General features: G+C 40.7%; 1 protein-coding gene across 1 annotated transcript; it reads right to left on the minus strand.

Annotated features, from left to right (window-relative positions):
* Positions 1–1,139: 1,139 nt before the first annotated feature.
* On the minus strand, positions 1,140–25,555 carry EIF3C (eukaryotic translation initiation factor 3 subunit C). The gene is made up of 21 exons (XM_039335333.1): positions 25,406–25,555; positions 24,409–24,550; positions 23,910–23,975; positions 23,481–23,670; positions 17,521–17,646; positions 17,232–17,286; positions 17,011–17,120; positions 16,610–16,737; positions 13,850–14,003; positions 13,646–13,749; positions 12,434–12,575; positions 12,142–12,267; positions 11,346–11,439; positions 9,880–10,067; positions 7,113–7,337; positions 5,795–6,158; positions 4,871–5,030; positions 3,712–3,777; positions 3,285–3,372; positions 1,797–1,959; positions 1,140–1,319 (listed from the first exon to the last, which is right to left on the minus strand). The coding sequence occupies exons 2-21, from the start codon at positions 24,507–24,509 to the stop codon at positions 1,234–1,236; spliced, it is 2,736 nt and encodes a 911-aa protein (XP_039191267.1). The 5' UTR covers positions 24,510–24,550; positions 25,406–25,555; the 3' UTR covers positions 1,140–1,233.
* Between the last annotated feature and the right edge of the window lie 129 nt (positions 25,556–25,684).

Raw genomic sequence — 25,684 nt, forward strand, 5'->3', positions numbered from 1 at the left:
TTTCTTTTGGTTTTGAAGGCTTTAAAATGCTTTTTAAACAGCTCTGGCTGACTTGCCAGTGTAACACTGTATTGACATGATGCTTATTGGGAAATGTATTTTTGCGTTTTACTGAATTCTAAGTTTAATAACTACTGGAGAACTTGCTTCAAGAGCAGTATAAGAATGTTACAAGTAAGCTGAAAGACAGACCCTCAATTTTCTCTAGGCTGTAAGTAGAGGTTTTGAAAAAGCCTTAGTTTTTGCATGGCTGGTATGTTGTGGTAAAGGCAACGGAGACAGCAGGCAAGATAATGGCCATTTGGAGTGGAGGATAAAAATACAAAGCCTATGTCACTTTTTTATGTACTGTACAAGCATATGGGTGCAACAAATAAACTAGTGGTACTTAATAAGTAATGTGGATGAAGTCTAATATTGTAACAGATGGACTTTGACTGGAGAGATTTCTGTTTAAATCTCCATATGAACCAGGGAAATTATTGGATGACTTTTTCTACCAACAGATGGCTGTCCCACTCATAAGACTGTTGTCTGTTGCTAAATCAGCCACTCGCCAACCATCATCCAAATAACATAAGGCTGTGAATTTCAAGGGACTTGCTGAGGATGACTTTATATGATGAGTAAAATAGTAACCATTTTTCATAGATTTTAGAGCCAACTTGATAAAATGGACAGGGCAGCAAGATTGTATTGGAAAAAATCCCTGCAATTTACATTATGGTTTGCCTCCCTGCCATTCCAGAAAAAAATGAAAGCTAGCAAAACTATTCTAAAGCCAAACAGTCATGCCTCACACAGATGGTTTATTTACTTTCAGATACACTGAACACAAGAGCTGCATAGAGTAATGCTCCAGGGTTACTTAAGAGTTGTTTCTTCAGATCTGATTTTTGAGAATACCATCTTTAATAAACCTTCGCTGGAGAGAAATTCCTTATCTTTGCATTTCTGATCCTATTAATGCTAAAAATGAAAAGAATGTCAGTCTTAAGATTTCTCAGAATTCCATGCTACGGTCATTCTTTCATTCTAGGGCCAAATAGTAACTCTTGAAGGTTGGGAATGCAATGGAGTCTTGTCGTTCTCTTTAATTAATTTACTTGGCCTATTCCCAAGGACACTACACAGACGTCCTTTTCAGTAAGTTATTTTTATTGGACCTGTTTGAATTATAGTAACTGGTAATCTCCCTCCCTCCCAATTAATTGAATAAAAGCGGCTCTGGGTTTAGTAGTTGCTCTGACGTTCTTGCTGCCGATATCCTCCCCGCCGCATGTAGCCCCCTTCGTTCTTACGATAGCCATCCTTTTGGTCTGCAAAATAAGACAAGAGCTGATCAGGGGTTAAAGGTACTAGCAAAGGAGGAGACAGTGAACAAAACAGAAAGAAACAATTTTGGAACTCACAGCAAAATATGAATCAGGGACAAGCAAACAATAAACGGCCACGGAATGAATATCATTTTGGCTTTGCAGATTGCATTAGTGGGGGGAAGGAAGGAGGAAGAGAGCACAAATGGTCAATGAACTGTACTTTCCCTGGCTGGAGGGATATTAAAACAAGATGAACTTGAATCCTATAATGAAAAGAATGGAGGCTTCATGCCTTGATACTAGGAAAATAGTAGGAAAAATAAGATACTTAGTAAACTTTCAAAATATTTTCAGATTTTGTTCCACAACCGCTGGAACATTTTTTCCCTTGGTAAAGGAAAGTACAGACACGAGTGTGTTTTTGTGTTGTGAAGAGAAAAATAGTTAAGTACCAGTGACACCTGGGCTTTAACTTACCCCGAAAGTAGCCACCGTAAGTGCCCTGCTTCTGATCAAAGACCCTCTCATTGTTTTCCACAAGGCTGCCCAGCTTCTCAGCCAGCTGCAATGCCAGGTTCTGCTGGGTGGTGGGCTCTGTTCGATGCATCACAACTGTCTGGGTTGGCTGATCCAAAGACGCCTAGAAAAGTTTGAAAGGCACAGAATAGCTTGTACACACTGAAAATCTTTCAGAAGAAAGATTCCCTCCTATGTTGTACGTGACCTCCCAGCTCTACCAAGATGAAATTTCTACACACTATGGAACTGAATCTGACTTGAATGCTGTAGTCCTCCTACCCACTACAAAATTCTGATTCGGTCTCTTCTGATCATGATTACCTTGGTAGTTTGAAGAGGTATTTGCCAACACAGGTAGCCCTGTACTTACAATTGCAAGTAGTCCTCAACTTACAACTGTTTGCTTAGTGACCACTGGAAGTTACCAGGGCACTGAAAAGAGTGACTTATGACCATTTCCCCAACTTATGACCTTTGCAGCATCCCCCAAAGTCACATGATTTACATTCGGATGCTTGACAACGGGCTCACAGTGATGATGGTTGCTGTGTCCCGGGTCACGTGATCCCACTTTGCAACTTTCTGACGAGGAAAGTCAACGGGGAAACCAGGTTCACTTCACAACCATATTCCTAATTTAAGAACCGCAGCAATCCACTTAACAAATGTGGCAAGAAAAGTTGTAACAGGGGCCAAAACTCATGTAACAAATTTCTCACCTACTAACATACATTTTGGGTTCAACTGTGGTTGTATGTTGAGGGCTGCCTGTATTTTTTTAGCCAGCAAAACTACAACAGCAATGAAACAAGTAACTTAGAATTAGTCCTCGTGCTTACAATCAATGCAGCATTCCTGTGGTCACGTGATCAAAACCTGGGCACTTGGCAGGGATTTATAATGGTTTTGGCACCCTGGGATCACATGATCACCACCTACCACCTTCCCAGCTGGCTTCCGACAAACAAAATCAATGGAGAAGCGAGATTTTTTTTTTTAAATGACTGTGTGATTCACTCAACACCTGCAACGATTCACTAAAACAACTGTGGCAAAAAAAAAAAAAAAGTCTTAAAATCAGGCGCCACTCACTTAACCGCCTGCGTTGCAATGGAAATTTTAGTTTTAACTGTGGCTGTAAGTCAAGGATTACTCTAATATAATTATTATTAGAGGTGAGGCTGTTGTTGATGAACAGGACGGCGGATGATATTATTACAGGTAATATCTGTATCTGTGGCCTGTGAATAGAGATTCTTATGTGTGCTTTAGCTCTCACATGGTTCTTGCCTTCGTGAAGTTGCTGCAGAAACTGCCCGTGGGTGGCCCTCTCCCTGCTATGCTTCCAAGCAGGTTCACGGCAAGAGCAACATTTCTCCTGCCCGTTCCCGGGGATGCCATTACTTTCTCTAGCCGCCCCAGCCTGCCTTATGCAAAAGTTCTCACCATCAACTCTTCATTGATGATCATCTTGCTAATGATGCTGTGCACGGTGGGCAGGTCCAGCTCAAACATATCAGACAGGATCTCCATGCTAGGAAGAGGAAGGGACCAGGGAAAACAGAGCATTGCGAGGGTCGGCCCATTATTCTGGTTAGCATCTTGCCAAGAAGAAAGTTTACTGAGAAAACAGTGGCTCAGAAGGGTTTGTAACTAGGGACCAGAGGAAAAGTGCACTAACCACCCAGAGTAGGTAAGTCTACCAGTCGGATAACTCAAAGGAAATTCTGAAACCCATTATCCACAGCCAACATTCAACTCTTATCTATAAAATATGTGCAGTCCTGTATTCAGGGCAAAACACTGTTCTGTAGAAATACCACCACTGCCAATGTGGGCCTCTCCCTACACAACTACAAGCCCATCACGGTACCTGATTGAGTCATAGACACTGCTGTAGGTGAAGAGATAGGTCCGGAGAGACTCCTCTTGGATCTTCCTGTTGGGATAAGGAGTAGAGAGAAATGAAACAGCAGCAATGAGAATGAGGTGTAAGAGCCTCTCTCAAATTATCTATTTTTTTTTATTCTAATTTTTATTCACTTGTAACATAAAATACGAAAATACAAAAGCAAATAATAAGGAACAAAGGGAAGGGAAAGAGAAAAAGAGAAGTATGAAAAGGGGGGGGGGGAGAAAAAAGGGGGTTGATTTCTGATTCCCTCTGTGGCAGTAAAATAAGGCATTAGCATCGAACCTCAACTTTTTATATTTCTGTAGTAGTATGAACTAGCCCGGGGTAGGCAACCTTGGCTCTTTTATGACTCGTGGACTTCAACTCCCAGAATTCCTGAGCCAGCATGGCTCAGCTTGGAAACCTCTTCCTTTTCCCTCAGCATGGCTGGCTCAGGAATTCTGCGAGTTGAAGTCCATGAGTCATAAAAGAGCCAAAGTTGCCTACCCCTGAACTAGCCATTTCTATATCAACAAATCAATCTAATCAGTAAAGCCCAAAATCAAAGTATCGTTTTTTCCCCACCTCAAGACAAAAAGTCCAGAAGCGGTTTCCAAGTAGAAGCAAAAGCACTTACATTCTTTTCTTTTATCAAAACAGCCAATTTACCCATCTCTGCTAATTCCATCAACTAAATTATCAAAATTTCTGTCCTCAAGTTTTTACTCTTCAAAATTACAGATACATTTCAGGTCTCTAATTTTCCACCATGTCTTTGCTGGTACAGTTCCAGTAATATACTTGAGCAAAATTGGAAATAGTTGTACTTTTCCTAGATAGCTGGCAAATCCAAAATCAAGAATAATACATTCGTTTAATTCTTCTAAGGTGGGTTACTGTTTCACACCTCTAGAGAAAATCTTGCCAGATAGAGGACTCCATTATCTGCATCTACAATATACTCCATGAACTGTTAGGGAGGGACTGGGTGCACCTTCTTTCTTTCAAATATAACATACAGACTGAGTTGCCTCTTACCCCTCTGGAATACAGCCCCTCCTGGGAATCCCCCTCCTCACTACATTCCATCACATCCATGGCTCACTTCCCTCAACAATATGATCCCCTTGTAACTGACCGGACAAGCATGCTGCGCACTTTGTCAGCCTCGGGAAACAGATCCCAGACTTTTCCGTTCATTTTCTCATTGACAATGAAACGGTGACATGTCTTCCAGTCACCCATCTTCATAGCCTTGGATGCTGCTACAACATGTTCTCTCATCGATTCAGGGGGGCCTGAAGCAAGGAAAAAGAGAGAGGCGGGGAAAGATAAAAGGATGTTCCTTTAATCCATTAGAGAGGATTTTAATTATCCAAATGAATAAGCCACAATCCCTTAGAAAAAAAAAAGTACTTTCCTATTCCAGAAAATTACAGATTTCATATATTATAAAAGAACAAAACCACGTAGTTAACTCTAAGGAATAAGCAGACAGTTTCTCTGTTACAAAAGCAGATGAATTCCTCAAATTTTAGTTGATTTAGAGATTAAATAATTTGTCAGAGGAAAAAAGCTATTTTAAAAAAAGATCATGAAGGCTTAATTCCCTCAACGTAACATATAACATCAGGATGGCTAAACATTTCTTCCAGTATTAAATATTATAGAGGAATATAGTTTGTTTTGTTAGGTATTCACATATTGTGTGAACACAACTATTTAGTTGGTAAACTGTGTTTTATGGGCTAGCATTCTATCTCAATTCAGCCACCCTGGTTAATCATATTATAGGTAGTTCTTGACTTACAATCATTTAGTAGACTTCATTATGTTGAGGACTACCCGTAAATTGCAATTAGTGAGAACCCATATCTCTTACTCGTACTTGCCGGGGAACACAAACAAAATGACAATGTTGCCTTCATGTTTTCCTTGTTGGTTTCTACTTGCTTCTAGTTGGCAGAACCAAACTCTCTTTACTCTTCTGGAACCTTAAATGTAGATAACGGCAGGAACTGCATCTTTAAGGGCTCAACTGAGCACCCTTTGGACCACTTACCAAGAAGAGGCTGGCGCTCGCCCACCCGCAGCTGATGGTGGAACTGCTTGCTGATCATTCGCCGGCGGGCATCAAATTCATGAGCAGCCATGTAAGGGATCTCAAGCAGCATGGCAGAGACCAGGTAGACACACTCCAGGAGTTCCAGGTTGATATGCATATGGAAAGGAACCTGCCGACGTTTCTCAATCTTCTCTTGCTCTTGGTTGCGCTCTTGCATGCTACGCATCAGGAGACCCTGCCCTAGCAACTCCTTTGCTCTTCCACTTGACTGAATGTCCAGCAAAGCATTATGGGCATCTTTGATCAAGCCCTGGCGGAAGGCACAGATCCCCAGCTGAACCATTGTCCGGTTATACAGGATCTGGGGGAAAAAAAAATCAAAAGGGTTTGAAAAAGCAAAACTACCAGCACCTCTTTTCCTATTAACTGATCTCCGATCCCATGTTTACTGTGTTTCCCTGAAAGTAAGGCCTACTCTGAAAATAAGCCCCAGCTTCGGGTTTTTTTGGGGGGGCTAATATAAGCCCTACCCTACCCTGCTCTATCCCAAAAATAAGCCCTAGTTTTGGGGTGAGGCACACATCTAAAAATCGAGCTAGGATGTGAGTGGGGGTGTGGAGCTGCCCCACACCCACTAACCTTGCAGGCAGGCCTCTCCTCACTGGCCCACTTCTTCTGCAGTGTGTTCTGCAGCCAGGTCTCCATTTCTCAGCCACAGGCCTTTCCAGAAGGCCACTGCAGCCAAGAATCGAGCTATGGATTGAATCCATAGCTTGGTACTCAGCTGCAGTGGCTTTCTGGGAAGACTTGACTGCAAAATGCAGGCCGGAATGCAGCTGCAGAATGAAGCTGCTCCTTCGGCCGCAGAAGAACTGGACCGGCTGGGTGGGGCTGTCAATGCCGGAGGTGAGTATAAAAGACCCTCCTCTGAAAATAAGACCTAGTGCCTCTTTTGGAGGCAAAAAAAGTAATAATAATATGACCCGGTCTTATTTTGGGGGAAACACGGTGGTAGCTGGCTCAAATAACTGATTCATATTGCAGCCCTTTCCTAGTACAGATTGTCAAGCAGAATTTTAAACTTCCATCCCTAGTAGGCTGTTTAGTTGACTAAACAAAATGGGCGTCCTCCATTTTGTTTAGAGGAAAGCTGTGGCTGGAGGTGTAGTTTGTCTCCAAGCAGACCAAAGAGAATAGGGCAGCAGAAAGTCTGCTGTCCATCCAAACTCTGCATCATCACCACCACCACCATCATCAAAGAGGCAAGCTCAATGTTGGTTCTCAACGGCTACCAAACTGCTTGCTCCTCTCTAACCTGCACAGGAGGGTCCGCATGCTGGATATTATCTTGGAGGTGGCTCATGAGCATCAGGTCACGGGCCTGGTACCAGCGATCATGCAAGGCATGGTGATAAATATGGCAGAGAATGGCACAGGTGCGGATCCGGTCTGTCCGATCCTTGGCATAGATGAATTTGCAAAAGCGCTCCATCAGCACTGCCGAATCTTCCCCCTCGTTTTCTGCTTGGTCTTGTTCGGACTGAAACAAGCAGAGGGTGTAAATTAGCCCCAGTATCAATAGATCACATTACTCCTAATACAAAGTATTCAACTTGCAGTCTCCAAGCTGCACACAGCCTTTTAAAGCACTCTGAAGGTCTCAACCAAACTGTGATTTTTATTTTGTTTTGCAAACATAATGATTGTTTTTCATAAGCAAACATTAAAGTACATGAAAGGGAAAAGAGGGGAGGGGAATAACAGGACATAAAAGTGACAGAAAAAATACGTCGAACAAATATATAAGTGATCTTAAATTCTTTTCAGTACAAAGGTAAATTATGCAATGCAACATTACGCTAGTAAACTATTCAGTAAACTATCTTAACATACCAATATCCATACTATTTTAATCTAACATATAGTAAATTGTCAAATATGAATAAGCATATATTAAAATCTCTAAACTTAACCCTAAGTACAATATTTCTCTGGTCAGATCAGATTGAATTTTCAAATTCCAAAGTCAAAAGTTGGCTTTTCTCCTTATCTTGCAAGAAACCTAACAACGACCTCCAAGTCACAAGAAATCTAAACTCTAATTTTTAATATAACAGGAGAAAAAAAAAAGTATCTTTAACAGTGTGGTCCTTGCCCAAAAAATACTGCAGAGCTCTGCCCTAAGATACCAATCTTTCTCTAATCTTTGCTATCCTCTTGGGCAGGGGGTCTTCAAACTTGGCCCTTTTATGACTGATGGACCAACTCCCAGAATTCCACAGCCAGTGTGCCTGGCTGAGGAATTCTGGGAGTTGAAGTCCACCAGTCATAAAAGGGCCAAGTCTGAAGACCCCTGCTCTTGGGGTTGTCTGAGGTTGTATTGATAATGTTATCTAGCCTGGTAATGAAATATCTGCAGGAAAACAACCAAACTCAGAAAATAGCACTAACTCAATAGTTCAATCCCAAGCTACATATAAGCTCTACTATACGCTACCTTCATCTGCCAGTAAATACAAAAATGCTGTTTACAACGAATTATTTTTGTTACTGTTTAACCTTCTGGATTCTCAACAATTAGTTATCCAATTGGAGGACTGGTTTCAAATGCTGGAAGTTGTTTTGTAAAAGAATGTTAAATTCTCTACAAAGCTACCTCTTGATAGGTGGCACCACCTGATCAACCTTGTTTGGGCTCAGAAATTAAGCAGCACCAGATCAGGTCATCATTTGGGTGGGAGATCCCTTTGAATTCCAGGGCTGTCAGTCAGATTGGGAAGTAACAAATGCATCCTGGAAGACATTGCTGTGTCTATGACAGTGTTTCTCAAGCATGGCAACTTTAAGCTGTGTAGACTTTAACTCCCAGAATTCTCTAGCTAACATGCTTAAAATTGCCAGGGTTGAAAAATATTGGTCTATATGGGTAAGGAATTTTAAATAAAATGTAATGCTTGAACAATGGGAGAATATGTGGACGAAAGGTTTAAAATGTACTGTATATGCCGGCGTATAAGGCGACTTCCGCAAGCGTTAAAATCGGCGCCAAAGACGGGGGTCGTCTTATACACCGGGTCGCCTTGTACGCCGGCATATACGGTACACTAAATTATAATTTAAAATAAAATTTCTATAAGATGATGTATCGCTGATATTTAACACCAGACAGGCTGTCAAGAATGTACAAAGGTATTTCAAGTTAATGTTGGAAATGCAAATGTAAAGAGACCTTTTATCATTTATGGTGGACATGTGACAAACTAAAGAAATATTGGAGTAGGATTCACATCCTAATACAGAAGATTCTCCAAGTGAATATGTAGATACAATCAAGAAACTTTTCTTTGGGGTTTAATGGAAAAAAATTTGGAAAAAATGTTGGAATTTTGATATTATATATGTTAGGAGGGCATGTTACTATTTTATGCACAAAAATGGAAGGATACTTTGATTCCCACAATGGATGAATGGCTGCAAAAGTTGATGCAGTTAGCAGAGATGGCCAAACTGACTGCTTTGATTAAAGAAAAAAATAAATAAATTGCTTTTGTTTCCACTTGGAAACCATTTCTGGACTTTGTGCTTGAGGTGGAAAAAAATGAAACTTTGATTTTGGGCTTTACCAATTAGATAGGTTTGTTGTTATAGAAATGGCTAGCTTATACTATTATGTACAAGTAAAAAGTTGAGGTTTGATGTCATCATCTTATTCTATTGTACCAAAGGGAGTTGGAGGTCAACGCCTTTTCTTTCTTTTCCCCTTCTTTTCTACACTTTTCTCTTTCCTTTTCCCTCCCCTCTTTCCTAGTATTTGCTTTTGTATTGTATATTATATTATAAACTAATAAAAAAAGAAAGAGAAATACTGGTCTATGAAGTTTACTAGAAAACTGATTCAAAGACATATAAAGCTGTATGCTTTGTAGAGTGCAACTTCCAAGTACAAGCCCCCAGCATCTCTTAATCAGCAGGAGGTGATAGTAAGAGAGCACTGACCTAGACAAGCAAATGTCTCTCTGGAGAACGAAAATCCTTTGCAAACCAACTGCTCATGTCCTTGCCTAACAGAGGGTCCACGTTACCTTGCTATCTCCTGCTGGGCCTTGCTGGCGCTGGTGAGCCTTGTAGTCAAACTTGTAATAGGTATGGAGGATGGAGCGCAGGTAAATACGGCAGACTTCATCTGTAGTTCCCTTGTCCTGCAGATAAGTCTGCACCCTTTCTATGATCTTGCAGACTCGAGCCTCATCCTTCAGGTGATCGACATATTCTAGCAGAAGTATACCACACATGCTTAGCTTAGTCTTTTACAAGAGATGTTTGATTAGTTCGCCCCGTGGTGCACTCTGGATAGCACAAAAGTGTGAATGAATCTGACAATGCAGTACTGCAAAACCTCCTTTCCCCGTTAGCTTTCATTTTGGTGGTTGTGGAGATCTGGTCAAAACAGCTGTTGTTTTATGCCCTTACAATTACACAATCTAAAAGGTAGAAACATGAAGGCCCTTAATCACCATGTCCTGTTCTTCATGCTGAGCTATCGCTCTTTGTTATCTACAATGGAGACGCAGTGGCTCAGCAGCTTAAAGATGCTGGATTTGTCAGCTGGAAAAATCATTTCTCTGCATTTCAGTAGTTCAAACCTAGCACAGGTGTCCCCAATCCCTGGGTCACAGCCCACTACCAGGCTGTGGCCTATTCAGAACTGGGCCACACAAGTGGAAGGCTGGTGCGCACGCACGCGTGAGCAGTGAGCCAGCATGCATGCATGTACGTGCTGGCCGGCCACTCATGTGACCCAGTTCCCCTCTCCCCCCTTAGCCGGGCCACCAAGCCGCAAATGCTGGAGACCACTGGCCTAGTACCAAGTGATGGAGTGAGTCCCATCACTCACTCAGTTTCTGCCAACCTAGCAGTTCAAAAGCATGCAAATGCAGGTAGATAAATATGTACCACTTTGGTAGGATTAACGGCAGAAGCAAGAAACCAACTGCTGCCAGACCAGCCTAACTGCGAGAGAAAAATCTCCTGAAGATGCTGGATGTTCCTGGAGAACACTGCTAGCTGCTCTGTGTGCGAAGCTAGTTCGCCCCGTGGTGCACTCTGGATAGCACAAAACTGTGAATGAACTAGAAATCTTAGGCAACCAAACTATTACCCTGTATTAACACTGTAGATTCCTGGCTTTCATGTACCAACTCCATATACTAAATAAAAAAAATAGTTATCAATACCTCTCTTGTAAAATAATGTAAGACAGCTGAACAACGTGCATCTGTCTGTAAGCAGGCACGGTAATGTGAAAAAATAAGGGCGAATTTCAACCTTGTAATTTAGCAGGCTCCAAATTTCTCTGTCTGGTTAAAAGAGGGAATTCTGCTGGGGACAACATTCAACTAGGAGCCAAATATTCATATTATCAGGCAAGGTACATCCTATCCCAACCCACTGCCCTTCATTACCTCTGTTTTTAATAGATGTACATCTTTCCTCACCATCTTCTTTCAAGACACCACTTTATGATAGACATGTTGATGTACAAACTCACCTTGAGAATGGGGGTCTGTGTTTTGCATGATTTTAACAAACTCCTCATCCATCCGCTCCACCAAGGTCAAGATGCATCCACGTATGCGAAGGGGCTGACCATGGAAAAGCAAAAAGGAGGGAGTGGGATCAGGACTAGTAGACTTAGCTTAGCTTTCTCCAATGTGGAACTTTCCTAGTGCACTGAGTTACAATCACCATCATTCCCAAATAGGAGAATATTGAGGTGATCGGAGTATCAATGCAGCATTTTTGGAGAAGTGGAATAAATAAAAACACTTTTTTCTTGGTCTGCCAGTAAAGCAGCATCCTCTTTGACCTTTGCAGGTTTCATTCAGCCCTTCCTACTAGTAGGCCTTGACTTATGATTGCAACAGAGCCTGGAATTTTCATTTATGTATCACGACAGCTGTTGAGGCATCCATGTGACCAACTTGATTTTATTTTTTTTATGATGGTCATTAAGGGAACCCATTGTCTGCAATGGGTGTTTTTTTGCCAAACATCGGAAGTTGACTTCAGTTTCCAGGAAAAACCTTTGTAAATCGTGATTGTATGACCACAGAATGTTGCAAACAGCCACAAATGTGGGCCAGGTGCCAAGCACCCAAAATGTCATCATATGACCACATGAGGGGATGGCAGCCATTGGAACTTTGAATCCAGATTGTGAGTACCTTTGGGGGGAATCCATCTTAACTCTGAATGGGTACTAAGCAGCCAGTCATAGGTCAAGGGCTACCTATATAATTTGTTGCAGGATGGTTTATTGGCAGGAAGGACCTGTAGAAACCTACCTGCTCAGTGTTGGCCAGGTTTTCAGAATCTTCTGCAATGTTCTGTCCGATGAAGATGTTGTTATGCGCAAAAAGGATGTCCAGAAGCTCATCAATGCAGCCGAGACATTTTTGCCACATCTCTGGCTGCAAAAAAGAAGAGAATAAAGAGGAACTCATTAACAACCTTGGTATTATAGGAATGAAACAACCAATCTTCCGGGTCGTGTATCTCACAGCCAATAAGGGCAAGGAACATCTTGTGGCACGCCAGAATTAATCCAGCTTACCTTTTTTCCTTATTCCCCCATACCTTCATGTATGTAGCTAAGTTGGGATTGTAGTCATATAAAGATGCAACAATGTTGAACTTGATTTTGAGGTCAATAGCCACCCCCAGGTTGTTCTCTGCTGCAATTCCAACCAAAAGCTGCAGAAGATCGATCTGGGCAGCCCTGTGGAAGATCACAGAAAGGGTAGGGACTAGTGTGGCAGTAAGTGTGAAGAGATGGCAGGTTATTATTTTGAGTTACTTCCTCAAACTCAGCACAGCTTACTTTAGAATTTGTCTAAAGCCTTTAACTAATCTCATTTTCATAAGCTCTGCAGTGGTCCAAGAGTCGATAGACTGCAAGCAGCCTAGTCAGAGCCACATAGGGCATCCCAGCACCTCATCTGTAGCTCCCAGAACACTATAAGATCATGCCACCAAAGTTCAGCAACAAAAATGTCAATTTTGGAAGGCTTTTGTTTGCTTAGTTTGGAAGTGTAAGAGTAGACAAAGCTCTAACATAAAAGGGGATGGAAATCTTTGGCCATGCCCCTTCTTACGCTGAAGTCCTTCTCAAACTTGTCTGACAGGTCAAGAGGCTGGATTATAACCTCAATTTGGGACATGTGGCTTCTCCTTTCTGTCTAGTCTGGCCTGATGCAAACAAGCCACCGCAAACTCTAGACACAAACCTTATGCCCACTTCCATGGTGTGGGGATAAAAAATTCAAAAAAAGTCAGTTCCCCATTTCAAATAGCTGTCCTTTAGCATGCCACAAGTCTGGAAGATTTACCATTGTTTCTTGAGGTTGGATAATAGAATAAGCTTCTTCAGTTCCGAAGAAGCTTCTGAGATGAGAAGCGAAATGTCTTCAAGTAAAAACAAAGAAAGTCTAGTTGTCTCTTGAAAAAGCACCTTTGGGACAACTATGACCGGGGTGACTGAGAATCTCCATAGACATTTAGCTAGGGTTGATGTACTGTATTTTTCTATCTATAAGACGCAAGATTAAGTCTGCTAGTGCAAAAGATGTTACATCATGTATTAATGTGCACATGAAGCTCAGAACTGACCAGATCCTTTCAGAGGAAAAGATTTCAGTATCAGGCAAGGTGGACATTCTCTGTGCATATATTTTTACCGCCATATTTCTTTTCATAATGACAGCCTCCCAGAGAAATGAAAAAGCAAGCGGTCTTTGAGAATGATTTTAGTTACTCTTGCCCAGCAATGTTAAAATTTGTTTGTCTCACCTATCAGTGCCTTTCTTGCCACGAGCCTGTAGAATTTCATTGAGTTTCTTCACTACCACAGCATGGTTGATCTCTGTGCCCTTAGCAAACATCTTTGGCTTTTCCTACAGGGAGAAAAAAAGAAAGGATAAACTTCCCAATTCCTTCTACTCCTTCTTTGGCTAATCTCCCAGCTGGAAAGAGAAGCCACTGGCAATGCCTCACCTTAACCAGAGGGACACCGCCTTTGACTTTTTCCCATTCGCCTCCTTCATCTTCTTCATCATCTTCATACTTTTTGGATTTACGGTCTTGTTTTTTCTTTGCTTTCTCTTCTTTTTTCTTCTCCAGAATCCTCTTTTCCTCTTCTGTGCCAATTCTAATTTTGGAGGATTAAACAGATCCGTTTTTTTTTTTTCAACACTGCAATTCTAAAACCTTGAGCTACCTACACTTAATCCCAGAAACATTGTTGGGTTTGAATACTGCAAATCAAACCTGTTCTAATGAAAGTAGCTCCCTTTCTTTCCATCCTGAAGGTTTGAATCCAAACCTTCACAGGCGAGATTATATTACTCCAATACACCAAGATTTCCCTGATATCTACCTACCTTTGCACAGATCCCTGGTCTGCTAAGATCAAAATCAACTAATAATAGATCAAGTGATGTAGCTTTCAACCTATAGGAAATCTGCATGTATCAACAGCAAGTGGGTTGCCGTCATTAAATGAGGACTGCAGTCATTAAGCAAGGAACTCATGTGATTATGACTTCCAACTTCCTGCCAGCTTCTCCTGACCTCGTTTTTGAGAAGCTGGCAAGGAATATTGAAAAAAATGTGATCACATGACATGATCCCCACGCTGCAGGGGATGCTACGATGGCCAGAACTACAAGGTCTGTCATAGGTCCTCTTCATTCAGTGCCATCGTAACTCTGAGTGCTCCCTGAAGGAATTATCATAAGCCAAGGACTTCCTGTATAGGACATGCACACTGGTTAACTCTAAAAGCTAAGGAACAAAAATCCTGTAAAGAGCTAAAATTACCAATAATCTAGGTCAGGGGTAGGCAACCTTGGCTCTTTTATGACTCGTGGACTTCAACTCCCAGAATTCCTGAGCCAGCATGGCTCAGCTTGGAAACCTCTCCCTTTCCCCTCAGCATGGCTGGCTCAGAAACTCTGGGAGTTGAAGTCCACGAGTCATAAACGAGCTAAGGTTGCCTACTCCTGATCTAGATCATAAAAGTTTGGCTGAAGGAGGAGGTGGCGATTTCTTTCTTGTAAGTAGAAGGTTTGAGAATCGAACACAGGAGCCTCAATAGTCTGGCAATAGCACCATAACAGATTTTCCAGGGTGCCCAACAATTAGGTCTCTAAAAACAGAGGAGGCCTCTCCTGTTGACTGCATGATAAGAACAGGTACAGAGCTGTCCGTAGAGCAGATCTACAGTTTAGGTTTTCAAAGGGCAAAACCTTCATTCTGACTTGTTGTCAAAAAACTTTTGTCAATCAATAGGGGCCTGACTTGAAAGACACGCATAACAAGATTGTGCTTTTGTGACCCAACTAGTAGCTTAGTTGCAACCTGTGTTCTTCTAACCCTAGAAAACAAAATTGACATAATCTGACTGTGTTAGAACTATGGTATAGATAACTACTGTCAGATTTGATAGCCTGGAACTCAAGAGTCATAACTGCTATCTTGATTTGTTGATGCAAGTACTTCCTGGATCTAAAATATCAGTCACTAAAATTGAAATTTCACATTGCAGGAGAAACCAAAGACAAAGAAAAATTGATTAAGCTTTTAAGATGCTTGTATATATAAGACAGCTCATATAGACGATTGGGGCTGCTGGTTATAACCTAAAACATCTGCCCTCTAGACAGGTAAGCACAAAACGAAAACATTAAGATACAACAAGATAAGTACAATCTGTTTAGCCTGAAACTTGAGGAATACGGCTATACAAGTAGTCCTCGCTTAACAACCATTCATTCAGTGACCATTTGAAGTTATGACAGCACCAGTCCCTGAAGTTAAGGCAGCATCCCCCATGGTCATGTCAACAAAATCTGGACACTTTGCAACCTACTGACATTGATCACAGCATGAACTCTGCCATCCAGCTGCCATGAACCCTGCTGCCCACTGATCTGTGGTGGTGAAGTGGTTAGAAGGCAGTATTGCAGGCTAATTCTGTCGACTGCCAGCAGTTCAATTCTGACCAGCTCAAGGTTGACTCAGCCTTCCATCCCCCGAGGTCAGTAAAATGAAGACCCAGATTGTTGGGAGCAATATGCTGACTATGTAAACTGCTCTGGGAGGGCTGTAAAACACTATGAAGCGGTATATAAATCTAAGTAACAGCTATTCTTCTTTCTGCTGCTGACAAGGTGTGCCCTTCATGAGGAAACTACTGGCTGAATGAGGCCTCCTTTCTGAGGATGTGTGCAGCTTTCTTATAAGGCTTCAGGAATATCATGTGTGGCCTCAGGAAGAAGGCCTCATAAAGACTGGTGCCATGCCTACATTAGCAACAGGAGACGGAGTCAGTTGAGGGCGGCAAGGGTGGCAGAGCACAGGGCAGTTTGCACACCCTCCCCAAACCAGTAGCAGCTGCCCCCCGAGTCATGAACTTGCACGATATCACAAAAATTGGTGGCTACTTCTGTGCCCTTTGATCCCTGACAGTAGCCACTTACCCACCTGGGACTTCTGACCTCCGCTAACTTTGCTTATTAAAAGCTGGCACGAAGAGGCAAGAAGATCCTTGCTTAACAACCCATGGTAATCACTTAAAAATAGCAATGGAAGTGCTGTGATTGTTGTGATGCTGTGATGCCACATTTTACAATTGCACTTCTTTAGTGATGGAAATTCCAGTCCCAATTACCATCATAAACCACCTGTAATGCATGATGTTGCACGAAGGTAAGGTCCCCACCTCCCCTTGCCTCCAAGGAATGTTGTCCTTACTTCTTAAGGAATTTTGAAGCCAAGGAGGTATATTTGCCCTCATCTTCATCTGACTCTGAATCAGATTCTGAATCTGATGAGCCCCAATCTTCATCATCATCTGACTCCTCTTCTTCCTCATCTTCGTCCTGTCAGGAATATATATATATATATATATATTACTCCAGCAAATCATCTTCCAAAGGATTTTTCTGCCACAGTATAGCAAAGTTCCCTCTAGCAGAAAACTGCTTTGTCTCTAATAAAATCTGACTGACGTGGATAATCTGGCTGAGAAAAATGGGAGATTCTGTCTTACATTCCCCCAGGGAGGCTTGGGCTCTCCTACTCTCTCCTCCTGGAGAACTCTGAGGAGGTGAGTCATAAAATCTTTCCTTGAGGCTCTTTCCCGGAACTCTCACCTCTATCTTTTTGAGAAACTTGCTGCGACTCTCAACTGCTCCCTCTTTCTTTTTCAAGAAGGCTGCGGCACTTATTCCATCATCATCATCCGCACTTGAGGAAGAGGATCCTGAAGGCGGAAAATGGGAGGAACCGTTGAGAGGGGAGATTTCAAACAACAAATCATACTCAGAACAAGAGGACATCCTTCAACTGCCATGGCTCCTGCATCATCACTTACCCTCCGAATCATCACTTTTCTTGTCCTCATCTTCATCAGCCGACAGCTCAGGATTCTAGGAGAACACGACCAACATGCCAAGATCATGATATATATTTTTCTATCCCACCCCATATTAGCCAAACAACTTTCTTGTCCATCGCAAACGTGGCTGTTCAAGTCCTCTCTTCAGCCATAATCCTACACGTTTGCCGTTAGTGTTAGTATGGACAACCCAGCTAAACTATCAATTCCACACAGCAGTTGTTGTAGAATATGTCTCTGCAGCCTTTCCTGCCTAGGTCAATACCTGGCGGTAAGCAGTTATCTGGGTTTCATAATCTCGGTTGTACTTCCGGATCTTCTGGCGGAGGGTACTCAGCGCTTTGGCATTGTTCTTGTTCATTTTTTTCTTGCCTTCCTTGTCTTCCCAAACCTACAGAAGAAAAAGATGGCATATGGAGAGCAGCACTGGTTGCTTCCTCAAGCTGTGCAAAACCTATTCCATTCAGTAACTACTCTCCTAGGATCCAGTTAATATTGTGCATACAGCACAGGCTTACGTGCCCTCTTACCATCAAGATGCATCAGAAACAACAAGTATCAATGATTAATGGAGATAGCATTTTCAAATGCCCAACTCAGATACAAAGCACTGAGTTTGTTACACTTCGGGATAGCAGAAGAGTTCCTTTAGGCCAAAGCAATGATCACAAAAAAACTTAAACTATGGAGAGCTTCCGCCGGGGAGCGACGTTGATGGCGGCTACTTTGTAGCCGTCCTCCTGGGACGGCGTTAGATCCGCGGTGTGCAGCGAAAATCAGCTGGCCCGCGGCTCGGAATCCCCTTCCCGGGCCAAGGGAAGGGGCAGAGATTGCAAGAATAGAGGTAGAACCTCTTAGCCCCCTCTGGATTTTTCTTTTGAGGGGACAGAAAGAGCGCTCCCTCGGAGTTCCTGCTTTCTCCGCCTCCCAGCTGTTCTTGCCTCTTCGGAGACAAAAGGATACGCCGCTACCAGCTCCGCGCTTAAAGTGTTTTGGTGAGTAATTTTTAAAGCGGACAGAGCAGTTTAAAGGATTTTTTTTCAGTTTAGTATTTTATTTTAATTTTTTTTTCTTAGTTGACTCTGATTCTTTTGTTTCTTTTTTGCTGGCACGGAAAGTGAAAGTAAGATGGCATTTTGAAAGTACTTTGTTCTTTATTTTATTTTTTATTTTTTTCCCCTGGAAAGATAATATGGACTTAAATGAATATATTTACTGCTTCTAATTTTCTCCTTTATCTTTTGATTGTGTTTTGGATAATAAATCTGAAAGTAAAGAGGAGGTGAAGCAGCTGTTAGAATAACACCATTTTGAGACAAGACATAGTAACAGCTTTGTCAGGCCTGGCTTCAGTGGTCGTGAAATTGGATTCCAGAGTGGAGGAGGTCGCTGATAAAGTTGATTTTATTGAAGATAAATTTTAGGATATGGAAAGAAAGGTGGAAACTTCACAAGAGGATATTCTCATGTCCAGTACAGGGAAATGGAGCATGCTTTGAGAATCAGGGGCTTGAAAGAAGATTTGAATCAAGACCTGACAGAGATGGTACTTAATGATCTAGCTCTTGTTTTGAATATGGATAAAGATGAATTACGCAGAGAAGTGGAAAAAGTTTACAGAATTAACTCTTGGATTGCGAAACAAAAGAATTTGCCAAGAGATGTGGTGATTTATTTTTCTAAGAAGTCTCTGCGTAATGAAATCATACAAGCTTATTATAATAAGAGATTTCAGATTGCCGCCCAAGATGTTATTATCTTAAAGGAAATTCCATCCAAAATTTTAAGAAACAGGAAAGACTTTGCTTTTTTAGCTAATGAACTCAAAGCAAGATCGATGTCATTCAGATGGGAGATTCCTATGGGTATTGTTTTGAGCCATGCGGGGATGCGTTATAGGCTTAACACGGTTGCCAAAGCTAAGGAGTTTTATAATACGGTCCTGGGAGCAGGCTCATCTTTACCTATGATTCAGAAATCTTTGGGTGGCAAAGAGGTGGAACAGCAATCTGGAGGGCTAGGTCTGATTCCTGCTGGGAAGTCACAAGTGGAATGGCAACGTCAAACAGAGGTTAAAGAGCAAAGGATGACCCATGCAGCACATAGACATAAAGAAAAGGAACAACAGAAGAAAGAAGTTAAAGAATCTTCTTATGAAAGTGCTTCATTGCCGGTGGGAGGAGCAAGACCCAAGAGTTCTGCAACACATTCATCAATGGCAGATCTTCAGGCAGTCTTCTCCAGGCTCCTGGTCAAGGGAGATGGCAAAGTTCCTGACCTGGAATGTTAACGGCCTTAACTCCCCTCAGAAAAGAAAGAAAATCTTTCACTACTTAAAACAACATAACAATGATATCATCTGCCTGCAAGAAACTCATATTTTACTTAAATATCAAAAATATTTAGTTAATGGTAGTTTGGGATCACACTTTGTATCTCCTGCCCCTGGGAAAAAAGGGGGAGTGGTTATTTATGTTAAGCAGAATCTACCAGTTTGTCTGGTAGAATCAGATCCCCAAGGAAGATATGTAATGGTTGAACTTGGTTTATATGGTAAGAAAATACTTCTAGTGGGACTGTATGCACCAAACCAGCAACAAGAACAATTTTATAAACTGTTACATCAGAAAATAATTTCGCTGGACTATAGATCCGTTATATTAATGGGGGACTGGAATGGTGTCTTAGATACACAAAGGGACAAAAAAGGTTCTTCTACCCTTTTTAAACAGGCTAAATTACCTAAAGCTTTTTTTGATCTGAAAGAGGACTGGGAATTGAGAGACTACTGGCGTGAACGTAATCAAGAGGAGAGAGACTTTACCTTTTTTTCAGATAGACATCAATCTCTTTCAAGAATTGATTTTTTTTTTATTACAACTGACTTATATAATAGGGTAAAGAACGTAAAAATTTTTCCTAGGTCATTGACGGATCATAGCCCGGTTTGGATGGAGTTGATTTATGAAAAAGAGGAGAGGAGATCCTGGAGGGTGAATGAGAACTTATTTAGACAAGAAAAGAATGTTCAAAAGTTAAAGGACTGTTTAAAGGATTATTTTGTTTTGAATATGCATAAGGGGACATCAACATCAATGGTATGGGATGCAGGTAAAGCTTTTATGCGTGGAATTCTGATAAAAATGAACAACGTTCATAGACAAAAGCAGATTCAGAAGCGTAAGGAATTGGAAGAGGAGATTAAATCAAAAGACTAATGTACAAATCTCAGACATAAATAAATATTTAAGTGAGGCTAACTTTCCTAAATTGACAGAAGATCAAAAGCAAGAAATTAATGGTCCAATTACCAATGAGGAAATTGTGACGGTTATTAAGCAATTAAAATTAGGTAAAGCGCCAGGTACGGATGGTTTGACATCTATTTATTATAAAACTTTAGTTGAAGAGGTGACTCAACCTTTAGTTGAGCTTTTTAATAATATATTGCAGGGTGCAGAGATCCCTCTGTCATGGCGCAGTGCTTTCATATCCTTGATTCCAAAAGAGGATCAAGATCTTACTTTACCAAAGAATTATAGACCTATATCTCTTTTAAATGTAGATTATAAGATTTTTGCAAAAATTCTAGCTAATAGGCTTATGAAGGTTGTGCATCAGCTTATACATAAGGACCAATCGGGTTTTATAATTGGCAGGTACATGAAAAATAATGCTAGACAAATTATTAACATATTAGAATATTTAGATAAGAACAACCAAGTCCCTGCAGGGCTGATATTTTTAGATGCTGAAAAAGCTTTTGATCAATTGAATTCGCATTTTATGTTAAGAGCAATCGAGGAGATGAATTTTGGAGGGAAAATATTACAAGCTTTTACTGCTATATATCAAAAACAAACGGCACAACTTATTGTTAATGGGGGTTTGTCAGAGGTTTTTACAATAGAAAAAGGTACTAGACAGGGATGTCCTCTGTCACCTTTGCTGTTTGTTTTAACATTTGAAATTTTGTTGATTAAAATCCGAGAATCGCAGGAAATAAGAGGAATAGAAGTTAATAAAAAAGAGTACAAGTTAAGAGCTTTTGCAGATGACTTGGTGGTTACTTTATCTCAACCTACCTATTCTGTAGTAAATTTATTACAGCTGATTCATCAATATGGACTTGTTTCGGACTTTAAAATTAATAATAATAAGACTAAAATATTAGCTAAAAATATGACTACTCAGGACAAACAGACTTTGGCTGAGTTGACTGGTTTTGCCACTTATTATCATATTTGGTGGTCGTGCAAAAATATAAAAGCTTTTTGGATTAAAATATGGTGGAATATTCAGAGAATTTTCAGAAAGAGGGTAAAATTTACTCCACAATTGTTTTTGCTTGGTATTGTTATTGATTGTGATGCTAAGGAGGTTATATTGATGTTGAATTTGATTACAGCCGCAAGGCTGTTAGTAGGTCAATATTGGAAGAAGGAATCTTTGCCTACTTTGCAAGAGTGGTTTTTTAAAGTATCTTATTTGGCGGAAATGGCAAAGATTTCGGCTTTCTTAAAAGAGCAAACACAAGAGAATTTTTTTTCTGTATGGGAAAAATGGATAAATTTTATACAATTTAAATTGGATATGAAAAAATACCATTTAGCCTATTTATAATTTGTTTAAAAACTTTACTTTTTCCTTTTCTTTTCCTTCTTTTTTCTTTAAATATTTTTTCTTTTTAAGGTTTGTAATTCTTTATTTATATATATTTTGTTTTTAATTATCTTAATTATCTTATAATCTTGTTAATTTCTTTTAATTAAGCCTATATTCTGCTCTGGGAAGCTCGGGGGGGAGGGAGGGGGTGATTTGGGAGGGGTTGGGGGAGGGTTGTTTTTTTTTGTTTTTTTTTTGTGTTGTTGTTGTTGTTACTGTTTCTTTTTTGTCTTTGTAAAAGTTTATAAAAAATTTTCAATAAAAAAAAAAGACTTAAACTATGAAAGAAAATTTGGGAAAACAAACAAATTATCCAAAATCCAGATAGCTACTGAAACTATTATTAATGGATTAATATTAAATGAATATAGAGAAAGGTGTGGAGGGATATAAATGAAAGGTTATATAAAAGGTTACAACTTTTGCTGTAGCTATATAATCTCTGAAAATAGATCTCAGATGCTGACTTTATTTTAGCCTGATGCCAACCAGATGCTGGTCTCCAACTTCCATGACTTCCAGCAACACTGAGGATCATAGTGGTTGAGCATCATACAGGCACTAGATGAACGCTTTGTAAATAATGACTGGAGGGGCTGATTAAAATAATTTGATCTTAACAAATAGGAAGGCTCATATATGAGTTGGCAGCACTGATTATGAGCCCATTGTACAAGAGTTCTAAAGAGCTGGGAGAAACCAGCAAAGGACCTAAAGTTTGAATACCAGTATTCTTTTTTGAAGAAAACATATTTTTCTTGCCAAATGTTTGTGCAGAAAAACTGGAATCATTTACCAAGGTTACTTTCTTGAAGGAACAAAATGTTTTTTGGAAGCTTTTAGATTTAGCTTTCATAACGTGTAGCATAATGCCAATTTTTTTTTTACATCAACCAAAGTTACTTTCAGATGTATTGGTTAACCACTCCCCAACAAAGGAAACTAGATCATGATTTCTAAATTTCTGGAAATGATATGAGCCTGCACTATCTACTTTACAAGGCAAAGGTTTCACTGTCAGTTGTGTACGACTCTAGGGCATGGTGTGCCCATCTCCTTTTCTTGGCCAAGGGACCCAGATAATTTCTGTGGTCATGTGGCCAGCATGACTATAGGCCAAAGGTGCATAGAACGCTACTATCTTCCCACCAAAATGGTATCTATTAATCTATTTCCACTTGCATGCTTTCGAAGTGCTTGATGGGCAGGAGCTGGGATGAGTAATGGGAGCTTATCCATTGCGCAAAGCTATATTGTAATTAATTCATTAGAAACCGGCAACTAGCTAGAAATAAAGAGACAGGGATAGAGTCAGGAAAGATTATCCTCACACCTTTGCCTCAGTTTTGAAGTCCACTGTTACGTGACCTCCATCAAAGACTTTTCTGATAAAAGACCCATATTTAGACCTGCTAGATGTGATCCATTTCTTTTGTATCACAGGGGGAAGCGTGTTTCAACACACTAAAGAAGTGCTTTCCTGAATGGATATGTAACATTTCATCAGACAAATCATCATCATCATCAATTTTCTTGTCTATCATGATCCCCAGCTAATACCTCGTTGAGATAGTCCTCAAGATCTGCCAAGATGCGGATATAGAAATGGGGCACCCCTTCCTTGTCGACAATACTCTTGGCCTTCCCATAAGCCTTGCCCAGCAACTCAAATTCCTCCAAACATTTGGTGACATCTCGGATCTTCATAGCATTCCGTATTGTTTTGATCAAATTGGTTAGTTCCTCAAATCTGGCATGCAGGAAAAGTGGACAAAGAACAATTAAACCAAGGGGCGATGAAAAAGACAAAATATGGAGATATATCTAAGCAATGAATAAAGGCTATGGGCTCAGAGAAAACAATACCACTAAGCCCAATGGAAACCAGTTACCAACAGGATAAGGGGCTTTGCAGATATTGAAAAATATAATTTTGGTTCAATCCTCCAAACTTTAGGTGCCCTTCTTCCAGTAACACTCTATACATACCTTTTGTCTTTAGCACTGCGCACAACTCTCTTTGTATCTTCTTCATCCTCACTCAGCAGCAGAGGCCTATAAGAAAAGAGAAACAGTTGATGGATATCTGTGAATAACTGGTAAGAGGAAACTGGAAGTCAGAGGGGAATAACTGTAAGACAGAGACCTCATGACAAATTATTAGAAAAAAACCACCAAGATTGTTTTCTAACATGTTTGAATGCATCTGTACAGGGATCCTTCAACAAATATTAACACCTGAATGTTTTTTTCCCCCTAAACTATTATTAATTATGGACTTGAGATTAGCTTCTACAGTTCTGAACCTAATGCTATTCCGGGACTAGACTAGAAATGCAAATTGCAATATCATATATTTTCACTCAGCAATCTGAACCAATATGCAAAAACCTGTTACAAAAATCTCACTCCATTTTACCCAATCTAATTATTTTCTAGGAAGCTTTGAACCCATCTCTCCCATCCTTACCATTCCTGTCATACTTACTGTTTTCCAAAATTGCCTCCAACAGGTTTGGCTACTAATTCATCTCCAGAGAGCGATGATTCTGACTCACTGTCTGAGCCAGTGGTAAAGAAACGTGACATGGTGACAACTTTGGATTGTCACTCACATACAATTTCTGATCCTGGAGGATAAATATAAAGATTGAAAAGTCCAGTGAATATAATACTTTCATATATATGCATTTATTTTTATTGATTTGAAAAATGGAATATCAATGTTTGTACTCTTTGATCAAGAGAAACTTTGCCTCCCGAGCAGAAAGGAAATGTTAGATGTAACTGAAACCATTATATGGATGAGATTTCTCATCCTTGGGATTACGTATGTAGCCTGTCCAGCCAGTCCACTGATACAATTAATAAAAATAACTCCACAATTATAATAGGAAGCTAATACAGATTTATTGTATCTTTCCTCACAAAGCAAAACAAAAAACAAGCAGAAAAGCTTGTATTGCACATCTGGCATCGCCATTCCTAAGGAATCTCCTTCATAAAATGTTGAGCAATGCCCTCCCCCAACAACACAGGCTCTTCCACCCTTGTGCCAGTTGTTGCTGGAAGGCGCTGGAAGTCAATGACTTTTATATATACGTGACTTTTTCTGTCCAGTCTGATGCCCTCCGACTGTATTGGGCTTCCTCCCACAAACCTTAGCCCCCATGGGAATTGTCGTAGTTGAAGACCAACACATCTGGAGAACATCTGGTTGGGAAAACCTGATACGTAATAATTAATAACAACACTGCCTATTTACTATACATAAACTTTACCAAGCTTTGTCCAAAACTCAGCTAAATAATATTTAAAATTAACCGATCAAAGACAGGCAGACATTCTGGAAAAGAATGTACTGTGCCTATTACCCTTTACAGTTAGCTCAAATACTCTACTGTCGCTTCCCCCTCCCGCCCTCTAGCTCTTCCATCCCCCCTTCGCCTCCACCGCCCCAGCAATCGGTATCAACACGCGCTCACCTCGGCCTGCGCCGACCAAGAAGCCTAGGCTCCACGCAGCCACTGGGCAAGCGCAGGACTTTCAAATCGTCGCGTCCTGAGCCGTAAAGGATGAAGAAATTCTCTGTCGCAGAATTGATGACTCATTCCGCTCATCAAAGACCCTCCCCCATTTCTGGCGCCTTCGGCTACTGAAGAACCACAGAGTTTTCAACCATAGAGTTGCAACCTCAAGTACAGCTGTATCAGTCTAGCGCCCCCTTGGAAGATGTTTGGAAGCGGCCGCTTTCAAAGTTTGCC

This window comes from Crotalus tigris, unplaced genomic scaffold (genome assembly GCF_016545835.1).
Source record: "Crotalus tigris isolate CLP2741 ecotype Arizona unplaced genomic scaffold, ASM1654583v1 scf7180000017639.5415321, whole genome shotgun sequence".
Classification (NCBI taxonomy): Eukaryota; Metazoa; Chordata; class Lepidosauria; order Squamata; family Viperidae; genus Crotalus; species Crotalus tigris.

Bases quoted from the DNA above. Each gene is read 5' to 3' on its own strand.
- EIF3C (XM_039335333.1), bottom strand. From the start codon at position 24,509: ATGTCACGTTTCTTTACCACTGGCTCAGACAGTGAGTCAGAATCATCG. The intron at 16,738-17,010 runs GTGAGAGTTCCG...TATTCCTGACAG, and splicing joins AGTTTCTCAAAAAGATAGAG to GACGAAGATGAGGAAGAAGA. The intron at 3,778-4,870 runs GTCAGTTACAAG...TTATCCCAACAG, and splicing joins GTGCGCAGCATGCTTGTCCG to GAAGATCCAAGAGGAGTCTC.